We start from the raw sequence: 18,541 nt of genomic DNA on the forward strand, positions 1-18,541 counted from the left end.
TACTTATGAAATAAATGCAAAATCTACTAAAGTTTAACATATCTCAACTATTACTATATCTGTGATGCCAAGCACTCCTCTCATCTCTGACCTCCTACCTTCCTCCCTTCCCTTAGATCTCCTTGGCCTTAATCTAAAACCTAAACTCTTCAAGTGTAAACTTTACCATTAAGCTGCCTCTCCAGTGAGAATGTACCGTGGAAGTCTGGCTTCATTTTTGGCATACACTCACCGTAGCGCTCCCCCATAACCCCTCCCTGAGCACACAGAACCCACTGAAGCCTCTGTTACCCCAACAATTTCACCAGGCTGTCTTTGCAGTAACCTTCCAGTAACAGAGGCACCTCTAAGCTACAACAATCTCACAAACCAGAAAAGAACTTTAGTCATAAAACTCAATTCAAGTTAAGGTTGCATTTCATGCAGAGAACTCAAAACACTATAGAAATTAGAGGTGATGAGTAGGCCTAACATTTCACCTTTGGTGTGTTTCATCTGTACTAAAGCTATAAGCCAACTGCAAATGAGTACAGGAAGAGTAAAAAAGTATTTATGTAGTTTTATCTGACCTGTCTTTATGCATTTATTAGTAAAGTTACCAAAATAAACCTTGATATTCACCAAACTTAGTTCCATCTCCAAGTGTACAATTCTTATAAATGGCACAATTTATGTGTTCCTCACACTATACCTGCAAACAGCAATATTCAAAGTTACAATTAATTAACTTCTTAATGATAAGTTAAAAACCTTAAAGGGAATGACCTTTTGAAATCTCAACTACACTAAAAATCAAGTTATTAAGGTAATGGTTTGCTATAAAAATCAGTGTTATTTTATCAAAGAAATACCACATTTTAATTTTTAATGGTTGACATTTCCTGACAGACCAGACAGCTGGTTTTAAGCAAAAGCAAACAAATAAAAATCAGCAGAATACAGATGAGGAAGTAGTATTATTTTTGAAAATGAGGGAACTTAGCCCACATTTTATTTTTTCTTTAAAAAGTTTTGCTATTCAGAATTTGTCATTTAAAGTAATATAATGAACTAATAAACCATTTATAGGCAACCAAATTGACATCATTCTGACAAGTTCTATATAATTTTGTTTCTTTTACGTGCCTAGGATTATAGTCATCTGAAGATTTACTATATTTACAGAAACTCAAATTTAGATACAGAATAACGGAGCTATATTGAAAATTTCATTAAAGTTAAGACAGGAAAAGAAATTTCATGGTAAATTACCAGCAATAAGCAGAAAACACGAATTCCCAATGGATGGTAAGAAAAAAAAAACTAACATAGGTCAACTATTTTTGACTAACATAGGTCAAAATTAGGAAGGTTTCTTACTCTTAACCACAACTAAAGCTCTATTTTCATATTTAGAACTTTTTTTATTTCATAAGGAGGTGAGATTAATCTACTAAAAGCAATTTCACTGGGTTACAGATGTGGCACCCTATTATGTTTTCATGTCTAAAAAATATACACAATACAGTGTAATTAAGAATTTCTTTGGGTCATTCTTTTATAAGCTTAATGTATAATATCATGCCATATCCATTATTTTTCTAAAGACTCTGATATAAAAAGTTTTAACATGAATTATGCTAAATACAAAAGCAAAGGAAGTCTCACAAGATTATATAAAATTTGCATATTAAAATTAACATCATTCTTTCCAGCAAGACAGCATTTTAAAACAAATGAGGGAATACCACATTGTTATTTATTACAAGAAACATCTCTGATAAAGACAGTAGAAAGAGAAGATTCCAAGACTTCCAAAACAAAGACACTGGGTCAAAAGACCAGAAGTTCATATTTTAATGCTACCATTAAAATATGCATGGGACATTTTAAGATGTTTACTATCACTTTTGTTTCAAAATTAATTTATGTAAGACTGCAAAAATTTACATTTTGAAATGGAAGTGAATGTCTAATGTCAATGAAGAATGGCTATAATTACCATATCTGAAAACAGACTAGGATATTACCTATTCCAATTCTAAGTTCAGAGTAAGAAGTACTTTAAATTTGAAAACACACATGATATTGTTATACATATCAAAAGATATATATGTAAGAGATATATACACTTATTCATTGATAAAAGTAAATCGAAATGGAAGAGTCTGTGGAAAAATAAGCCATTTAAATTTTAACAGTAATGAAATATATGATTTAAGGGGGAAATATCTTCTGTAAGATATATACTATTGAGATAGATATTAAATCAAAAATATTTGTTTCTAGCATTTTATCATCACTAACAAAAAACATAAAATGTGTACTTGCCTAATAAAACTTTGGCATCATCCACATCAAAATCTCCATCACCATCAGCATCATAGACTCCTAGTTTTCCTACAATAGAAGAGAAATGATGGATATGGGAACAAAAGAGAAAACAAATTTAATAAGGTATCACCACTTAGTGAAGTCCTATAGCTCAGTCATAAATGTTACCAATTAATGCAATTCTTTCCTCTTTTAATCCTGCAAAGCAGTGTCAAATTAATATATTACTTCAAAATAGTGAGCATTGCAGGTAGTCAGGAAATGTTCAGCTAACAAATTCCAAGAAATAAAAGTGACATAGCATTTTCTTTAAAGATTGAACAACATCCTGATCTAATTACTTGAGAACAATGTTTATTATACTGCTAAAAATATTTTTCGTAAAGTTTTTAGTATATATGAAACAATATTGATTTATTCCTGTTACTTGAAATTTAATGTTTCTAAAGCATGAAATTTCATCACATTATCAATATCTGAACCAAAAAACCCAGCCTCAAACAGAAACTAAATATAAACAGATTAACACAGAATCTAAGTACTAACAATATAAAACTCATTAAGTTTATATTTTACAATCATGATTTATAACAAATATCATAAATTAACCTTTAAAAATAAAAGACCATTATGAAAATAAAGCATATAAAACTGGAGGCTTCCTGAAATTATAAAAGAAAACTTATGATTATTCGACTTAATTAGTACTGGCCATCTATACTATAAGGAAAAAGGGCTTAAATCAGATATGCTGAGAAGACAATACTACCAAAGCCTTTCCTCTTCAAGAACAAAAAATGCTTTTAGGCTTTAATGCTTTCTCACAAGAAACACTGTTATTTTGTTTAGCATTTCAAACATTCAACTTCCTAAAAAAGTGTCCTAAAATCCACGATTCTAATTCATTACTGGACAATGACTGTGGAGAAACATAATCATGTTAAGGTACAGCAATATTTTAAACAGGATTCACAATGCTCTAAACAGGATTTAGAGCATCAGCTCTAAAACCAAAAATAAAAACAAAAAAACAGTTGGCAGCATTCTTATCATTTCTTCAATACAAAGTGCATTAAAAGACCACAGAAGAGCAGGCAGAAATTCTGGCTCAGAGTAGCTCTGATCAATCCCATCTCCCCAGAGCCCTTGCTGTACTTAGGGAAATGGTTAACTTGCTATATAGAAGTCTGACTTAGCAAACACATACACATTTAAAATGATAATGATGAAGGAAGAGATAAGGATGTTATTTCAACTGCTAAGAACACAAAAAGTACTAATCAAGGCTATGCAGAAGACAGAACTCAAGAAACAGTAAAAGAAAATACTATCCCTCCTGACAAGCCTACAATGGGAAATTTGTCCTATCACTTACATTCTAATGTTAATAACTAGATTAGTAGAAAAAGTATGAGGTATTAGAGACTAACACACGTAGACTTGAAATGCATCTCCAGTAGCCTACCTTGAAGTACCTCTGATAAGTTATAACGGAAGTCCTTTGCTTTGGCTGCATGCATGTAAAAACATGAAAATTGTTATTTGTGCTTAAAGGTACGAATATTTAAAATCTCCTCTTTTAAGATATGTTCCCTAACAACATAAGTCAGTAAGCATAAATCTACTCAGAAATTTGTCTCCAAACTAAAATCCTCCCCCTGTTGGTCTGTCAATCTATCCAGAGACACTTTCCTTAAAGTAATGAAAATGAAAAACTTCAGTAAAAAACAGATTACAGATAAGCATATTTTGTTATTTTTTGCCCTTTCTCCCCAAAAAGTTGTCTATAATCTGACAAGTAAAGCAGAAGAACAGGATGTCCAAGGGAAAGGGAGATCATCCATGCAACATTGTACATATAGACAAATATGCATTTTTTTCCAGAGCCAGGTTCACATCTTTCATTGGATTACTAAAGAGGAGGGCCATTATTCACAATAGCCAAGAAGTGGAAACAACCCAAATGTTCATCACTGATAATAGGCAAAATGTGGTGTGTCCATATGATGAAATATTATGCAGCCGTAAAATGAAGTACTGAACCTTAAAAACATCATGCTAAGTGCAAAAAGGCAGGTACAAAAGACCATATAGCGTACGGTTCCATTATGTGAAATGTCCAGAATAAAGGAAACCACAGACACAGAAAGTAGGTTAGTATTTGCCAGGAGAGAGAAAGAGGAGGAGATTGGGTATTTAACGGAAAGGGGGTAACAAAAATAATCTGGAATTAGACAATGCTAATGGGTACATAAAATGATGAATATAGTGAAAGAAAACTGAATTGTAATATTAAATTTTATTTCTTTTAAAAAGAGATTTTTGGGGAAGCAAGAGAGAATGTGACTCCAAAAGTAATAAAGAATCATTCATGTAAAAAATAATGAAAAACTGCGGTGATTATCAGAGAGAAAAGGAAAAAGGAGAAAGGTCACTATCAGAAGAACCACAGCAACTTTCTCAGAACGGCATACAGATCACTATACACACACAAACATATCTACAAATGCCTATCTTAGCACACCCATCCAGCACCTGCATGCATGCATGCACACACTCACCCCATCCCAACAGAGACACAGAAGGGTGTGCTTTGAAAACCCTCTCTAAGAAAGGGTTTTGCATATTGTCTGGTTATGATTCATTAGTGGGTCCTTAAATAAATTTAGCGGCTCATGATCAAGTATTTAAAAATTTATAATAAAAATGAATAGAAACCAAAAGGTACTGCATATAGTGAGAATGAGTACTGTTTGATGACACTTCTCTCTGTATGACAGACATACGATAAAAAGCCTTTTTTAAAAAAAAGCTACAGGTCATTTTCAAAGAAGTTCAAAAGACAGTACTCCAAGGTAACCCTCTTCATACCCCTTTTCAGCCTCACTCTATTGAGAACCACAGAAATTGCCAGTACCAAAAAGAAAGTAACAAATATTCAAGATTCCTAAGAGATGTCACTTTCTCCCTTACAAATTCACATAAGATATCGAAATTCTTACCTAGAACTTCTTCATAGTCAACAAGATCAAACCAAACCACAGCTACAGACGTCCAGACACCCAGCAATGCAATCACCATAAACCACGTGAAGAATGAAGTTCCCGAGAGTCCTTTCTTCCCATTCTTGTGTCCTCCGTGCTTTGTCTCTGTTTAGAAATAAATGTAAGATGGTATAAGTAGAAAATACTTTACTGAACACCTCTTCTCACAATTATTTCTCCAGTAATTTAAGAGTATATACAATGATAGACCATTTCCAAAAATAGTTTTCAGTTAAATTCTCAAAACATGTCACACAAAATATTTTTGAAAACAGAAAAGATTCTGTTTAGATGCAACACTAACTTTGAAGTAGTGCGTGAAATAAACTACCAATTTTTTAAAAGAGTTAGTACAATATGTATATTCCATCTAAGTTACTTATCAAAATGACCTGATTACCCCCTTTTAAAGGGAGAGCGCATCAATAACGTAATGAAATCACATAAAAATGTGGCCATATCCTTTTCTCTGTCCATTTCATTTCTGCAGAATTTTCAAAACTCTGTTAACTACCACAGAAGCAAGTATTTCCCCTCAAACCATTTCATATTCTTAGCCAGAGAGAGAAGGACAGAGAAGTGAAATAGCACTGTCCATTCCTACTCCTTTACAAGATCCATTGAGGCCTAAGGAAATAGGAAAAGGCTCATTCACAACTGGTCTCACTGCAGGAAACAGCTTTGTAAACTGCTGTCCACCTGACGCATCATTTATCACATCTGATATGATTAATATACCTTATATTCTTTTGTAAGTATTCTTCTTACAGTCAAAAATAAAAATCATTTGATATTAGAAAATAACTGTTCTTAAAAAGATGAACCACAATATTTAAATTTCCCATAAAAAGGAATACTCAATATTAATAAATAAAAAGGATAAATCATATCCTAAAATGCCTTCTGAGAAGAGGAAAAGTTTATGAAACAGAAGATGGAAGGGCAGGGCAGAGTCTCCTTTTTGTGCGGCAGGTGGAGTCACCATTAAGGTGCATTACTGCCGGTGATCCTCACCGTGTCCTGCCACTGTTTCTACAGAGGGCATTTCTGGATGTTTACACAGGTCAATGTTTCATCCTGTGCACCTGTTCATCACATTGCAGGATTTCTGGTATCCCTGGTTTCCCCTGGACCTAAAGACAAGGAGCTCCCAAGGGTTATGACAAGCAACCCACCCCCAAACATTTCCACATGTTCCCTGCAGGGGCAGTTCCTGGTTGAGAACCAACGGGGATAAAGACAGGAATAATTATCTGTTTTATAAAAGAAAAATGAAATGATTCTCCCAAAGTCATCAGTACAAATTGGGTAGAACTAGGAACATACTCTCATCTCTATAGCTCTGAGTTCCTCAATCTCTAATCAGTGGGCCAAATTACATGATTTAAAAAAAAAAAAACCCACTAGCTCTAATCTAGAACTTGCCCTTTGACTTCTAAGTCCAGTTCTAATTACAGAATGCTACTAGTAATTTGCAGTGGCTCAAGTCAAGAATATATAGCCAATATATTCTTCTGGAAGAAAAAATGAAATTCTTAAAAGGATATAAACATTTTTAAAAAATATACCATTAGATCAGTTTTTCAAAAGGGGCCATAAAAATCAAATTCATCTGTGTATACGTACACTCAAACATACACATATATTTATCTATATGCCTACATCAAATTATATGAAGTTCTGATTACTAATAAAACTAATTTTTTTTTGAGATATAGTCTCCCTTTGTCACCTAGGCTGGAGTGCACTGGCATGATCTCGGCTCACTGCAACCTCTGCCTCCCAGTTTCAAGCAATTCTCCTGCCTCAGGCTCCCGAGTAACTGGGATTACAGACACCTGCCATCACGCCTCGCTAATTTTTGTATTTTTAGCAGAGACAGGGTTTCATCATGTGGGCCAGGCTGGTCTTGAACTCTTGACCTCAAGTGATCTGCCCGCCTCCACCTCTCAAAGTGCTGGGTCATTCTTAAAAAGTATTTCCTTTTTCTGACATTATTTAAATATTAATGAATCCATCAGAGCCAGTGTCCTAAATAATATGGTAAATTCATAAAAGTATGCTTACCAAATGACAAATGGCCATCAACTTTGTTTCTAATGTGATTTATATAAAAGCTAGCTATATAAAACCATAATTTATGTATTAAATAAAAATACTTACTGGGCATAGATCCTGTTGTTGCACATTAAATCAACTTCAAATAGGTACCATTACCTGAACACAGCCATAGGAGGGGGAGACTGGGTGAGAATGTCTGCTATGTTGGTAGAAGGAAATGGTGATTTTCAAAAATTTTATATGTTGTAAGCATGTAAAAAGAAAAATACAAACTAAACTACTACTAAAAGTTCAAGAAAAAAAAGATTTATGAAAGTGAGTAAGCTTCTGTGCGGGCAGGAAGTGCCATACATGCGGTAACAGTATTGTATCTCTAATTCACTATATTTTTATGAACAGAAAGACTTTTTTTCTAATACTATATCCAAAAGAAACCAAAAATCCCTTATTTCTATATAACACATAGACATATACACACAAACTCATTTGCGTACAACACTAAGTATAATAAAAATAATACCTTCAAAAATATCCACATACTAAAAATATGGAACTAAAGTAGCTAATGACTAAGAATTTCCTGACTTTGCTACTTATTCCCTCTAAGAATCAAATTTATTTATTTATTTTTTTTGGAAAAGGAATGTTAAAACTTCAGTAAAGCTGGGTTCTTGTCTTACGTCCTCTTGAACATTCTGTAACTGATACCAGTCTCTTGTATTTTCCTCATTAACCGGAAAACAGCAAGGCTAAACAAATATAGTTCATCTTTTCATTCATCCAACATTTTTATTCAGTATGTGAATACCAGATAATTGTACCCAATAATTAAGTTTTTTAAAATGAGTATGTGGCCAGCCAGATACCCAAGATGATTCTATTTAAAATAAGCCTATACTGCAGTGAGGTATGATTTCACTACTATACTCCAGCCTGGGCAACAAAGCAAGACCCTCTCTTAAAAAAAAAAAATTTAAAAGACTGTAATGAAATAGCTAATAAAATATAGTAATAAGTTGAATTCAAAGTTTGATCATTTCTCCATTTCTCTCTCTCTCTCAAAGGGAAATGGAAGAGGAAAATTTCTGAGATTCTGAAAAGGAAATTATCATTTATCCAAGTTAACTCAGTGATACTGATTTAAGTTACTGACTACAACACCATATATGCAGGGAAAAGTAGACAAAAGATTTTTTTCTAAAAAACAAAATGAATACATGCACTCAAACAGCAAGGGATTGAGATGGGAAGAGAGCCAAACACAATAAAAAACACACCTTTACCTAGAATTTATTTATGTTTTTATTTTAGATGTGATTCTAACAAGTTCAATTTCAATTAAGTTTTCTAGCTCATTACACAAAACTCTAGAATAGATTTTAGACACAATCTAACCCAAATAAGTCAAAGCAACAGAGTGCTGACAGAGGAAAGGCATATAAAATGCACACGTCTCTCCAGCAAGAGCAGATCCAAGAACTCAGAAAAGCTGAGTGCTAGGAGACTTTCAGGCAGAATCCCTGAGGGTCCTTCAAATAATCTTCAATACAAGACAATAACTCATTTCACACTGATTCTGCCATTAAAACATACAAGAAATGTATAATAAATCTTAGATTTTCATTCAAAATAGTTTTTAGTAACGAGATTTAACACTTTAAAAGCTAAATGTTACTTAATTAGAATATATTATCAGCAATATTTTATATATCCCTCTACAAATAATAAATTATCTGTTACTCTAGTATTATTAACCTTATTACTGTTGCTATTTACCAGTTCCATAAAGGAACAAAGTACTACATTATAGAAGGGATTCTTTCCTAAGATACCTTTTTTAGGGGCAGTTTTTTTTGACATCGAACAATATATTCTTGGTATGTCATTTGGTAAATATGCTGTGCCTAGTCCCAGAGGGCAGGTCAGTTTCTGTCCAACGAAACTGATGAACGCATGGTAAGACAACCCTTAAGAGGGTTTACAACTCCCTAAGCAAATCTGAAACCAGTAGCTTGTTCCAAAGGTATTTGGGAAGAACATCTAGTAGATGTCCCTATTTTCTAGGATCAGAATAACTCTTAAGTCTTCATTTCATCTTCTGGCTCCGTGTTCAACCTGTAGTCCTGGGATCAGTGAAAAAATATTTTTACTGCGGTTTAAGAAGACCGCAAGAACTATGCGATTCATTTTTTTCCCACATTATTCCATCAAAAGTACATGACCTCCAAATCAGAAAATGTTCCTACAAACCACCAAACACAAAAATTACTATGGCAAGCAACAGTCCAAAATGAAGACACTCCAAAAACAAAAGGAAGGGGAAGGGCAACGTGCAGTTTTACTTATTTGGTCGAAGAAAGGGAGACAAGAAGATGAACCCCAGCACTTGAACAGTGATCAGCTACTTCACTGGCCAACTACTAACTGAATTATAGATCATTTATACGTTTTAGTTAGCATTATGTTGGGAATTTCATATTTACACATAAACTCAATGCATTTAAAATTTTTTGAAAAACACGAAAACTGTCAAGCAACTCATCAAAGTGATTAATTTTCCATGCTATAAAATGTCACCCGTTGGGAATCAAGAACTGTTAAAATTGGGTCAGATGTAACAGCTGATTTTTCCTAACTACATAGATTACCTAATCCACAGAGGGGAAAAACGTTTTCCAAAAGAACTAAAAGACACATATCTCATATTCTTCTTCATGGCTACATGAAGCACTTTATCAGATGAGTCAAGTAACCCATTCTAACCAATTATTCAAACAGCATTCACAGAGGAGATGCTCATATTCTTTATCCTAATAGAAGAATCCTTTTATAATGAGTGAATGCAGTCCTTCAATTAATGGAAAGACTATCTTAATTTACAGAGTGAAGCAAAAACAAATATATTCAAAACATGAAATTCAATACATCGTTAAAGGATACTTCAAGATTAAAGAGTCAATTTAAAAACAAAAAAAAACTCTTGTGTTTTTTCTTAGCATTTATTATCTGCTTCACATAAAAGTAGGTCACTTTCCATAAATGGCAAGTCGTTGCTTGAACCAAGTAAGTCTGTTCATTAATATGAGACTGAATTTATATATCCTCTAATTTTATATAAAATTTAAATATACATATTTCTTTAAATTCATTGTAATTAACTTTTTAAAACTAAAGAGAGCTTGTTCATTTTCTGAAATTTGTAAGATACAGTCTCCAATAGTACAATATAAGATCATCTAAATTAAGACACCAAAACATATTCTGAGTAAAGACAGATTATTCCATGAAATATTCAGCTACTGTGAAAACTCAGTATCTCAAAGTTCAAAATAGAAAATGTAGATGGTGCAGTCAAAGCACTTAGCCAAGAATATTTTAACACAGCACAACTGGAAATAAAGCAAAAAGTTGTCAGCTAGCTCTAACGCCACTTTTAACCTAAATAACAAAAATATACCTTTATCTTCAGCCATTTCGATTTCTTCAATCCATGAATAATAAATGCTAAAGTTAAAAAAAAGCCAAACAACTCAAAAGTACTACTGGCAGGTCTTAGGCACACTGCATGCACTTGCCTACCAGAGCTTGAGACTGGCCAGCCCCTGCACAGCAAGGGCCTCTACAACTGAAATTGGACCTGACTACAAACTCTGCTCACAAGTTATTTTTAGAGGCTAAATGCTGCTAATCACTTAGGCTGAAGTGCACTCCCTAACAACACAACAGCCTTTCTCCCACTTACGGGATTCCTTTCCCAGTTGGTACTAGCTAACCTCAACCCCTAAAAAATCAAGCATGCCGAAAAAAATGAAATGGAACAAATTGTGCTGCCAATTTTGTTTTCTTGGAAGCAGGCTTTAATGGCTTTAGCTTAAGCACCAATTCATTCAAAACTCAAACAAGTCTTGCTATAAAATATGGCCCCAAGCCCAGAAGCAGCTTGATTTGGCCCTTCAGAATCTAATAAAATGGCTACAAGGAAAGACCAATAGATTGTTTGAATGAAACAAAACCATAAATAGTAAGAAATTAATTAATGCTCCAGAATTCTGATTCATAGACACCATCCCAGGACTAATTCTTGCAACAGCAAAAATAAAGCAACACAAAATGTTTCACTAGAAAAAGAGGGAGAGAGGACTGGTAGGAGGGAAAGAAATAGAAATAAGGCTGGAAGGTGAGGAGAGGGAGAGAAAGACATCTTCAGGAGTAAGAATGATGACCTGGGAAAGATCCTCTTGAAAGGGAACTAGGAAAAGATTACACAACCACATTCTCATTTTTTTTTTCGACCTCTCCCCAACCTCATCTCCAAATATTCTCTTCTGGGAAATAAAATCAGCCATATATTCACTGATCTACCATTACCAGTTAACAGAATTCATTACAGTTCTGATTAGTACACTAAATTAATTTGGCATAAATAGTATCTAGAAAAAGACAGCAACCTTTCTAAGTTGTTTATAAGACTAATTTTTTTCACTCAGATGTAAGGCTTCACAAACAAATTAAACATTTAAATGCTTTGAATAGTACTAGTAATTTCCAGTGGCTCAAGTAAAGAATACACTGCCAATATATTCTTCTGTAAGAAAAAATAAAATTCTTATTAAAAAGATATACATGCTTTTAAAAAATGCAAGACTAGATCAATTTTTTAAAAGGGGCCATAAAAACTAAATCCATCTGAGTGTATGTGTGTACACTCAAACCTATATATTCAAAGGTAAATGTTACTTAACTAGAATATTAAATTACTAGCAATATTTTATCTATCCCTTTAAAATATCAAATAAATGAGGTATTACTCTAGTATTATTAACCTTATTACTATTGATATTTACTAGTTCCACAAATGAACAAAACACTAAATTATAGAAGCGATCCTAAGCTGATTTTAGGAGCAGTTTTTTATCAACAGCATACAATATACTCTTGATATGTCATTTTGTAAATATGGTACACCTAGTCCCAAAGGGCAGGTCAGTTTCTGCCCAGCAAAACTGATGAATGCAGATAAACCCTTAACAAGTTGATACCATTGTCTGCAACCTATGGTGCCAACATTTGATGGCCCAGGTTTAGGACAGAGTGAAGCAGGTAGGCATCAAGGCAAACTAAACAGAACTGTCTCAGGTGCCCTCTGGCCAAGCATCATTTCCCCCATTCTTTTCTGCAAAGATCTGTCCCACTAAACTTAGTGCTTGCTATATTGTTAAATGACAATGAATTACTTGTTGACAGGGGATAAAGTGACCCACTATTTTGTCACCACACAAATTAATAAGACAAATATTCTGGAAGCTTTCTTTCACTGTGTTGTTTTTGGAAAGAAAATGACAGCAACATGATACCCCTATGGGTGAGACCACTAGAAACCAAGCCCCAACACTGATACACAGGCAGCTTGGTATGCTTTCATTCTTAGACATCTGGATTTGTTTCATGGCTTCTCCATTAAATTTGATTTAGGGGATGTCATCAAACTTCTGACCTCAATTTTCTTGCTTATAAAATGGATCTTTGCACAAACGAGGTATGCAAATATTTGCTGGAGTTATCAGGGAAACAAATTTTTATCGATTCAATCATAACTAGTGTACAAATATCCGTACTCCCAATTTAGAGCTCTTTTCATAATCCCATCTGCCCCTGCAAATGCTGAAGCTGCTAGGGTTTCTTCTCCTTTCTTTACTGGCCTGTGTGAGGTCAGCTGCACTCCAAATTACAGAATGTCTATGGTCCAATGTCGAGCTGTAAGAATCACAGCTACTAAAATGTGATGACACCTCACCTTGAGACTTCTTCAACACAGCTCCAATTATTCCTCAGTGACAAATCTTTATCCAGCTCTTTCACAAGTCCTATAGTTAACCTTCTTTTGTCTTTTGCAATAACTGAATAGTTATTTTGATTAAAATGTCTTTCCTCCTCAGTTCACAATGACAGTGACATACCTGTTATTTTAGATAGGGAGATCAGGAGAAAGCCCTGTGAAATATCATTTAATCTATCACAACACTTTTTAAAGAACAATAAATTCTGAATTCTAAGCAACTACCTCTTATAATGACAGTTCATTTTTATGATGTTTTTGAAAAGTTTAAAAATAAACTTAATTTGCAAATCGTAAATCATGTTTTTAAAACCTTAACAAACACAACTAAAATGATATTAACTATTCCTTGTAATAGCTATTGGTACTAATAGCAACTCCAAGTCTAATCAAAGACCAAACGTGTTTTGAGAGCATTAATATCAGCCTGATGCCACTTGCAACCAGGGGAGCCAGGACCTATGTCCACTGAGTTGAGGGTTCAACCTCCCTCCCTGATGAGCCCTTCTTGCTCCTGTATCAGGTCACTCACTGTGTGGACTGCCACAACTGCCTCCCTGGGTGAACACAAGTATCCCCGGCCACAGAGGCAAGGGGAGCTGGGCTCACGGAATCAACATTGGGAACTGATCACAGCAGAGCCAGCTTCATCCAGGCCTCGGTGCTGCCTGCAACCCTCCCAATTCTCTACAAACTCACCTCGCTGTACTTTATGGTGACTAAATCAAACTTCTCTGCCCCCAAGTATCCTACCTCTTCATACTCCAAAACTGCCATAGCCCCACACTTCACAGGGAAAACAGAACCCTCAGCAGGAAGCTATCCTGGGTGTCGACTGCCCAGCACACAAACCTGTCCTCACCTGCATCCATTCTGGGTTCCTCCTCAGCTACTTCGCACTCTGCACTGTCTCTTCACGATCCTCCTACCCAGCCTCACTGCCTTTGCCAGGTCTCCCTTCATCCTGTTGCTAGCCTCTATGCCATCTTGCTCTTCCTATCACAGAGAAAATTCTCCACAGAGTTGCTGTTCCCTCTGTTTTCATTTTCTAACCTCCCACTCACTCCTTACAACCTGTAGGCTTCCATCTGGCTTCTGCACACAGCTCCCGCATAGTGGCTCTAATGTTACATTAATGATTTTCATGTCATTAAACTCAACAGAAAACTTTCAGTCCTCATCTGACTTGACCCTCTCAGCAGAACTCTCCCTCCTTCTTCAACACTCTCTTCCCTTGACTCTCATGACTTCAGAAGCTTGTGGTACTTCTAACACCTCTTTAAACTTTCTAGTTTCCAGTCTCCTTTGCTAGCTCATTCTCATCTAGCTGATTTTTAAGGGTGAAAATCCCCTAATACTTGGTCCTGTGCCACCCTTCTAGTTCACGTCAGCTATCATCTACATGACTTACATTTCTCTCCTTTGAGCTCCACAACCACGTGTCTTCTCAATATCCCATTTGAATGACTTACAAAAAACCTCAAACTCACCATATACAAAACAAACCCTGATCTTTCCCCAATCCTGTTCAGTGTCCTAAAGCTCAGAAGCACTTCTGTGAAGCCAGTTGCTTAGACAAAAACCCCAGGATGCATCCTTGACTCTTGACCCAAACACTCACCTCTCAAAATTAGAGTTTCTCATCTGACTGTTGTAAACGGCTTACAACGAGGCCAAGATATGGATTCTCCTCAGCACCTAGGTCATCCTTGTCCATTTACCACAGCGTAGTTTTTAAAAGCATTTGTGTGTGCCACGGCATTAAAAAGTGGGAAACTCTGTCTCAAGTCTCAATGTTCTTTCAACTATAATCATCAAAATCCAAGTTATCATCATCTCCTAGGTGACTTCAATAACAACATACACTTTTCTACTCCATAAAGCAGCCAAAATATGGTCTTTTTTTTTTTGAGACGGAGTCTCACTCTGTCACCCGGGCTAGGGTGCAATGGCATGATCTCAGCTTACTGCAACCTCCGCCTTTCGAGTTCAAGCGATTCTCCTGCCTCAGCCTCCCAAGTAGCTGGGATTACAGGCACCTGCCACTACACCCAACTAATTTTTGTAATTTTAGTAGAGACAAGGTTTCACCATGTTGGTCAGGCTGGTCTTGAACTCCTGACCTCAGGTGATCCACCCACCTTGGCCTCCCAAAGTGCTGGGATTACAGGTGTGATAAAATATTTTTAAAATCTGATTATATCACTTCCCTGTTAAAAATCTGTTAATGTCCCAATACTACTTTTGAGATAAAATACAACATCTTCCCTGTGGCCTACAAGACTCTATGTTATAGGGCTCCAGCCCGTGGCTTCAGCCTCAGTGTTGTGTCACTCCCCTAGCTGCCTAGACTCCCACACAAAACACCTTACCATGATCTTTCCCTCTCGGGCTCTCAGCCCAGACTGTTCCCTCTTCCCATAATTACATCAAGGCTGCACCACCACATATAATCCCCGCACCCCAGCTATTGTCTGCTCACTCTATTTACAAACCACCTCCTCAAGGAAGCCTTCCTAGCTTCCCTCACTCTCACAGCAGTGTGCATTTCTTTACTGTGTTATTACACTGCTGATTAGACAACTATACAACGGATTTCTTAACCTCTTTCCACCTCTAGAATATAAGTTTCATGCAGCAAGGAACTGAATCTGCCACGTTCATTACTGTACACATCCCTTGGATCTACCCAGTAGAAACTCAATAAAATAATCACTCGTGAAATGAGTGGATATATTCCTTCTCAAATCCTTGATAAGAGTACTCAAACTTCTTCTGCTAACACTTCAGAAATAAGAGAGCAACTTATTGCTTAGTTGTTTGGTTTCAAGTCACTTCAGTTTTCCTCATCTCCGTGAATGTAATGATCCTAAAATTAATTCGCTAGAGGAAAAGACCTACAGATAGCTAAGAGAGAGAAATTAAGAAAGCAGCCCATTGATTTCTAGACTCTGATTTCAGACTCGAATTGGTCCCTTTACCAAGTTTTCACAGCTCTGTGTCAGGTGAATTCCTCCCTGATTGATCTTGGATGACTGCCACACGGGCTGCACATGAGTGGGGCCAGGCAGGACAGGCTCTGCAGCTTCTTCCACCTATCCTGGCAAACACCAGATGCTGCTCTCTTGACTGGCCCTGTGCAGACAGGCACCATGGCTGGAAGAATGACAAGGGGGGCCATGAGGTTTAGGACTCAGGAAAACAATATTGAGAAAGTTGCTTGCATTTTCATCAATATTAGTAAACGAAAGTGAAATATCAGCAACAGCCGTTTGTATCAGCCTCCAGGTATTTTTGGAACCTTTATTATCCTTTAGAATACCCAGCTGGGGAACTACTGCCCTAGCCCACACCTCTGTGCTAATACTGATTTACTGCAGAGGAGAATGTGAATCAGAATACGGGTCCACCCACACCCATCACATGAATTTGTGATGAAGCCAAACACCATTGAAGATAAAAACACAGTATAAATAGCACCCAACCTCAGAGGCTAGTTCCTCAAGCCAGGCCTCATGAGTCAGTTCTGTAAATTTAATTATTTCTCCCTACAGAGCACTCAATAGAGAAGAGTCTCAGAGAAAAAAAAAACACTCCTCTGAGCTGGTCAATCTCCACATGGGTGGGTGACAATTATTAGCATGGCGTTCAAAATGAGACAGTCTCTCACTGGCCTGAGAGAAGCAAAAGCTGTGAAGGAAGATGACCTATGTCCATTGAGAAACTCTGAGGTGGTGAAAGAAAAGTTATTACAATGAACAAAAAAGTTATTTTTTTTCAAAACTAAAACCAATAACAAGAAAAGCTTAGTCCTGCTTTAAGTCTTAATTTCGGGGCAATGAAACAAGGACACACTGCCAATATGGACAAATACCACTGCTTTACAGCTGTGCCCATGAAGGCTCTTTGACTTTAACCCATTTAGACAGCAAATGATCCATGAATCCCTTCCCTACCAGTTCCCAATTTCCAGAGCAAAAGAATCTAGCATTTAAAATAAAGTGCCCTACAGATACAAATCGGGAGGGAAGAGAGGGATTCCAAAAATGCTTTAGCGCAGCATATACAGAAGAATCCTGTAAATTATAAAACACAAATCTTATAGTTGACTTACAGTTAGTAGAAAATCATAGGTCAAAAAAATAGTTAATACAATTATGATTATAATACATCTTAGGGACAGTATAAAGATATTGGAAAAACTCTGTATTTTCTCCTCCTCTATTCTCACCCCACAATCAACACAGAATATTCCTGCAACCCCTGCTCACTAAAACATGTGGGGATTCCTCCTCACCAGCAAGTAAGCAATCAATTCTGCAGCAGACACCAGCTAGCTGTCCTCTAATTCAATTCAATTCTGACACTACCTACTTGGAGATAGTGTCAGATCCCACAGGTTGAGGGCTCAGTCTCACAAGACTATCTCTACTTCCGAAGCCAGTCACAAGTAGTAGGTTGTCACCTATACTTCAAACCAACTGGCTATAAATCAGGGTTCCCAACATCCCCTCCTCCAGTTTGATTAATGTGCTAAAGGGGTTCACAGAACTCAGAGAAACACATTTACTAGTTGATTATAAAGGATATTACAAAGGATGTAGATGAACAGCCAGATGGAAGAGATGCATAGGGCAAGGTATGTGGGAAGAAATGCCCAGTTCCCATGTGTTAAAAGAAAAGCTTTAGCCAAATTAAAATTATTATTATTATTTTTTATTTAAGGCAGAGTCTCACTCTGTTTCCCAGGCTGGAGTGCAGGAGTGCAATCACAGTTCACTGTAGCCTTGAACTCCTAGACTAACGCAACCCTCGCACCTCAGCCTCCTGAGTAGCTGGGACCACAGGCATGCACCACCTGTGCTGCGAATTTTTTTTTAAAAATGTTTTGTAAAGACAGAGTCTTGCTCTGTTGCCCAGGCTGGTCTTAAACTCCTGACTTCAAGCAGTCCTCCCACCTTCACTTTCCAAAGTGCTGGGATTACAGGTTTGAGCCACCACCCCTGGCTGACAAATTAAATTTACAGTTTAACTGAGCAAAGAACAATTGTTGAATTGGGCAGGCCCCAGAAGCAGTTCAGAGACTCCAGGGCTGCCACATGGTCAGATAATACTTATGGACAGAAAATGAAAGGCACAGAAACAGCTGGATTGGCAACAGCTCATTGTTTGCCTTATTTGAATATAGTTTGAACAGATATCCACCTGTGATATGCCAAAATTCTGTGACTGATACAAGAGTAGGTTATAGTCTGTTTATTCATTTAGTTAGGTTACAATTCACTAG

The 18,541-nt window shown here is 36.3% G+C and overlaps 1 protein-coding gene across 13 annotated transcripts in view; it reads right to left on the reverse strand.

Moving 5' to 3' along the window:
- Positions 1-18,541, reverse strand: part of LOC108288419 (aspartyl/asparaginyl beta-hydroxylase-like) — a 72,701-nt gene that overhangs the window by 28,074 nt on the left and 26,086 nt on the right. For 5 of the 13 annotated variants that reach the window (XM_017507344.2, XM_017507340.2, XM_017507333.1 and 2 more), the window contains exons 2-4: positions 5,316-5,462; positions 3,779-3,823; positions 2,311-2,379 (exon numbers count right to left, since the gene is read on the reverse strand). In XM_017507344.2, the coding sequence (XP_017362833.1) occupies positions 2,311-2,379; positions 3,779-3,823; positions 5,316-5,462 (261 nt within the window). Of the gene's footprint in view, positions 1-2,310; positions 2,380-3,778; positions 3,824-5,315; positions 5,463-7,520; positions 7,760-10,875; positions 11,999-16,235; positions 16,424-18,541 lie in introns of those variants that run through there. The other 8 variants (XM_017507346.2, XM_017507334.1, XM_017507343.1 and 5 more) reach the window with 6 other exon arrangements.

Source organism: Cebus imitator, unplaced genomic scaffold (genome assembly GCF_001604975.1).
Source record: "Cebus imitator isolate Cc_AM_T3 unplaced genomic scaffold, Cebus_imitator-1.0 Scaffold373, whole genome shotgun sequence".
Lineage (NCBI taxonomy): Eukaryota > Metazoa > Chordata > Mammalia > Primates > Cebidae > Cebus > Cebus imitator.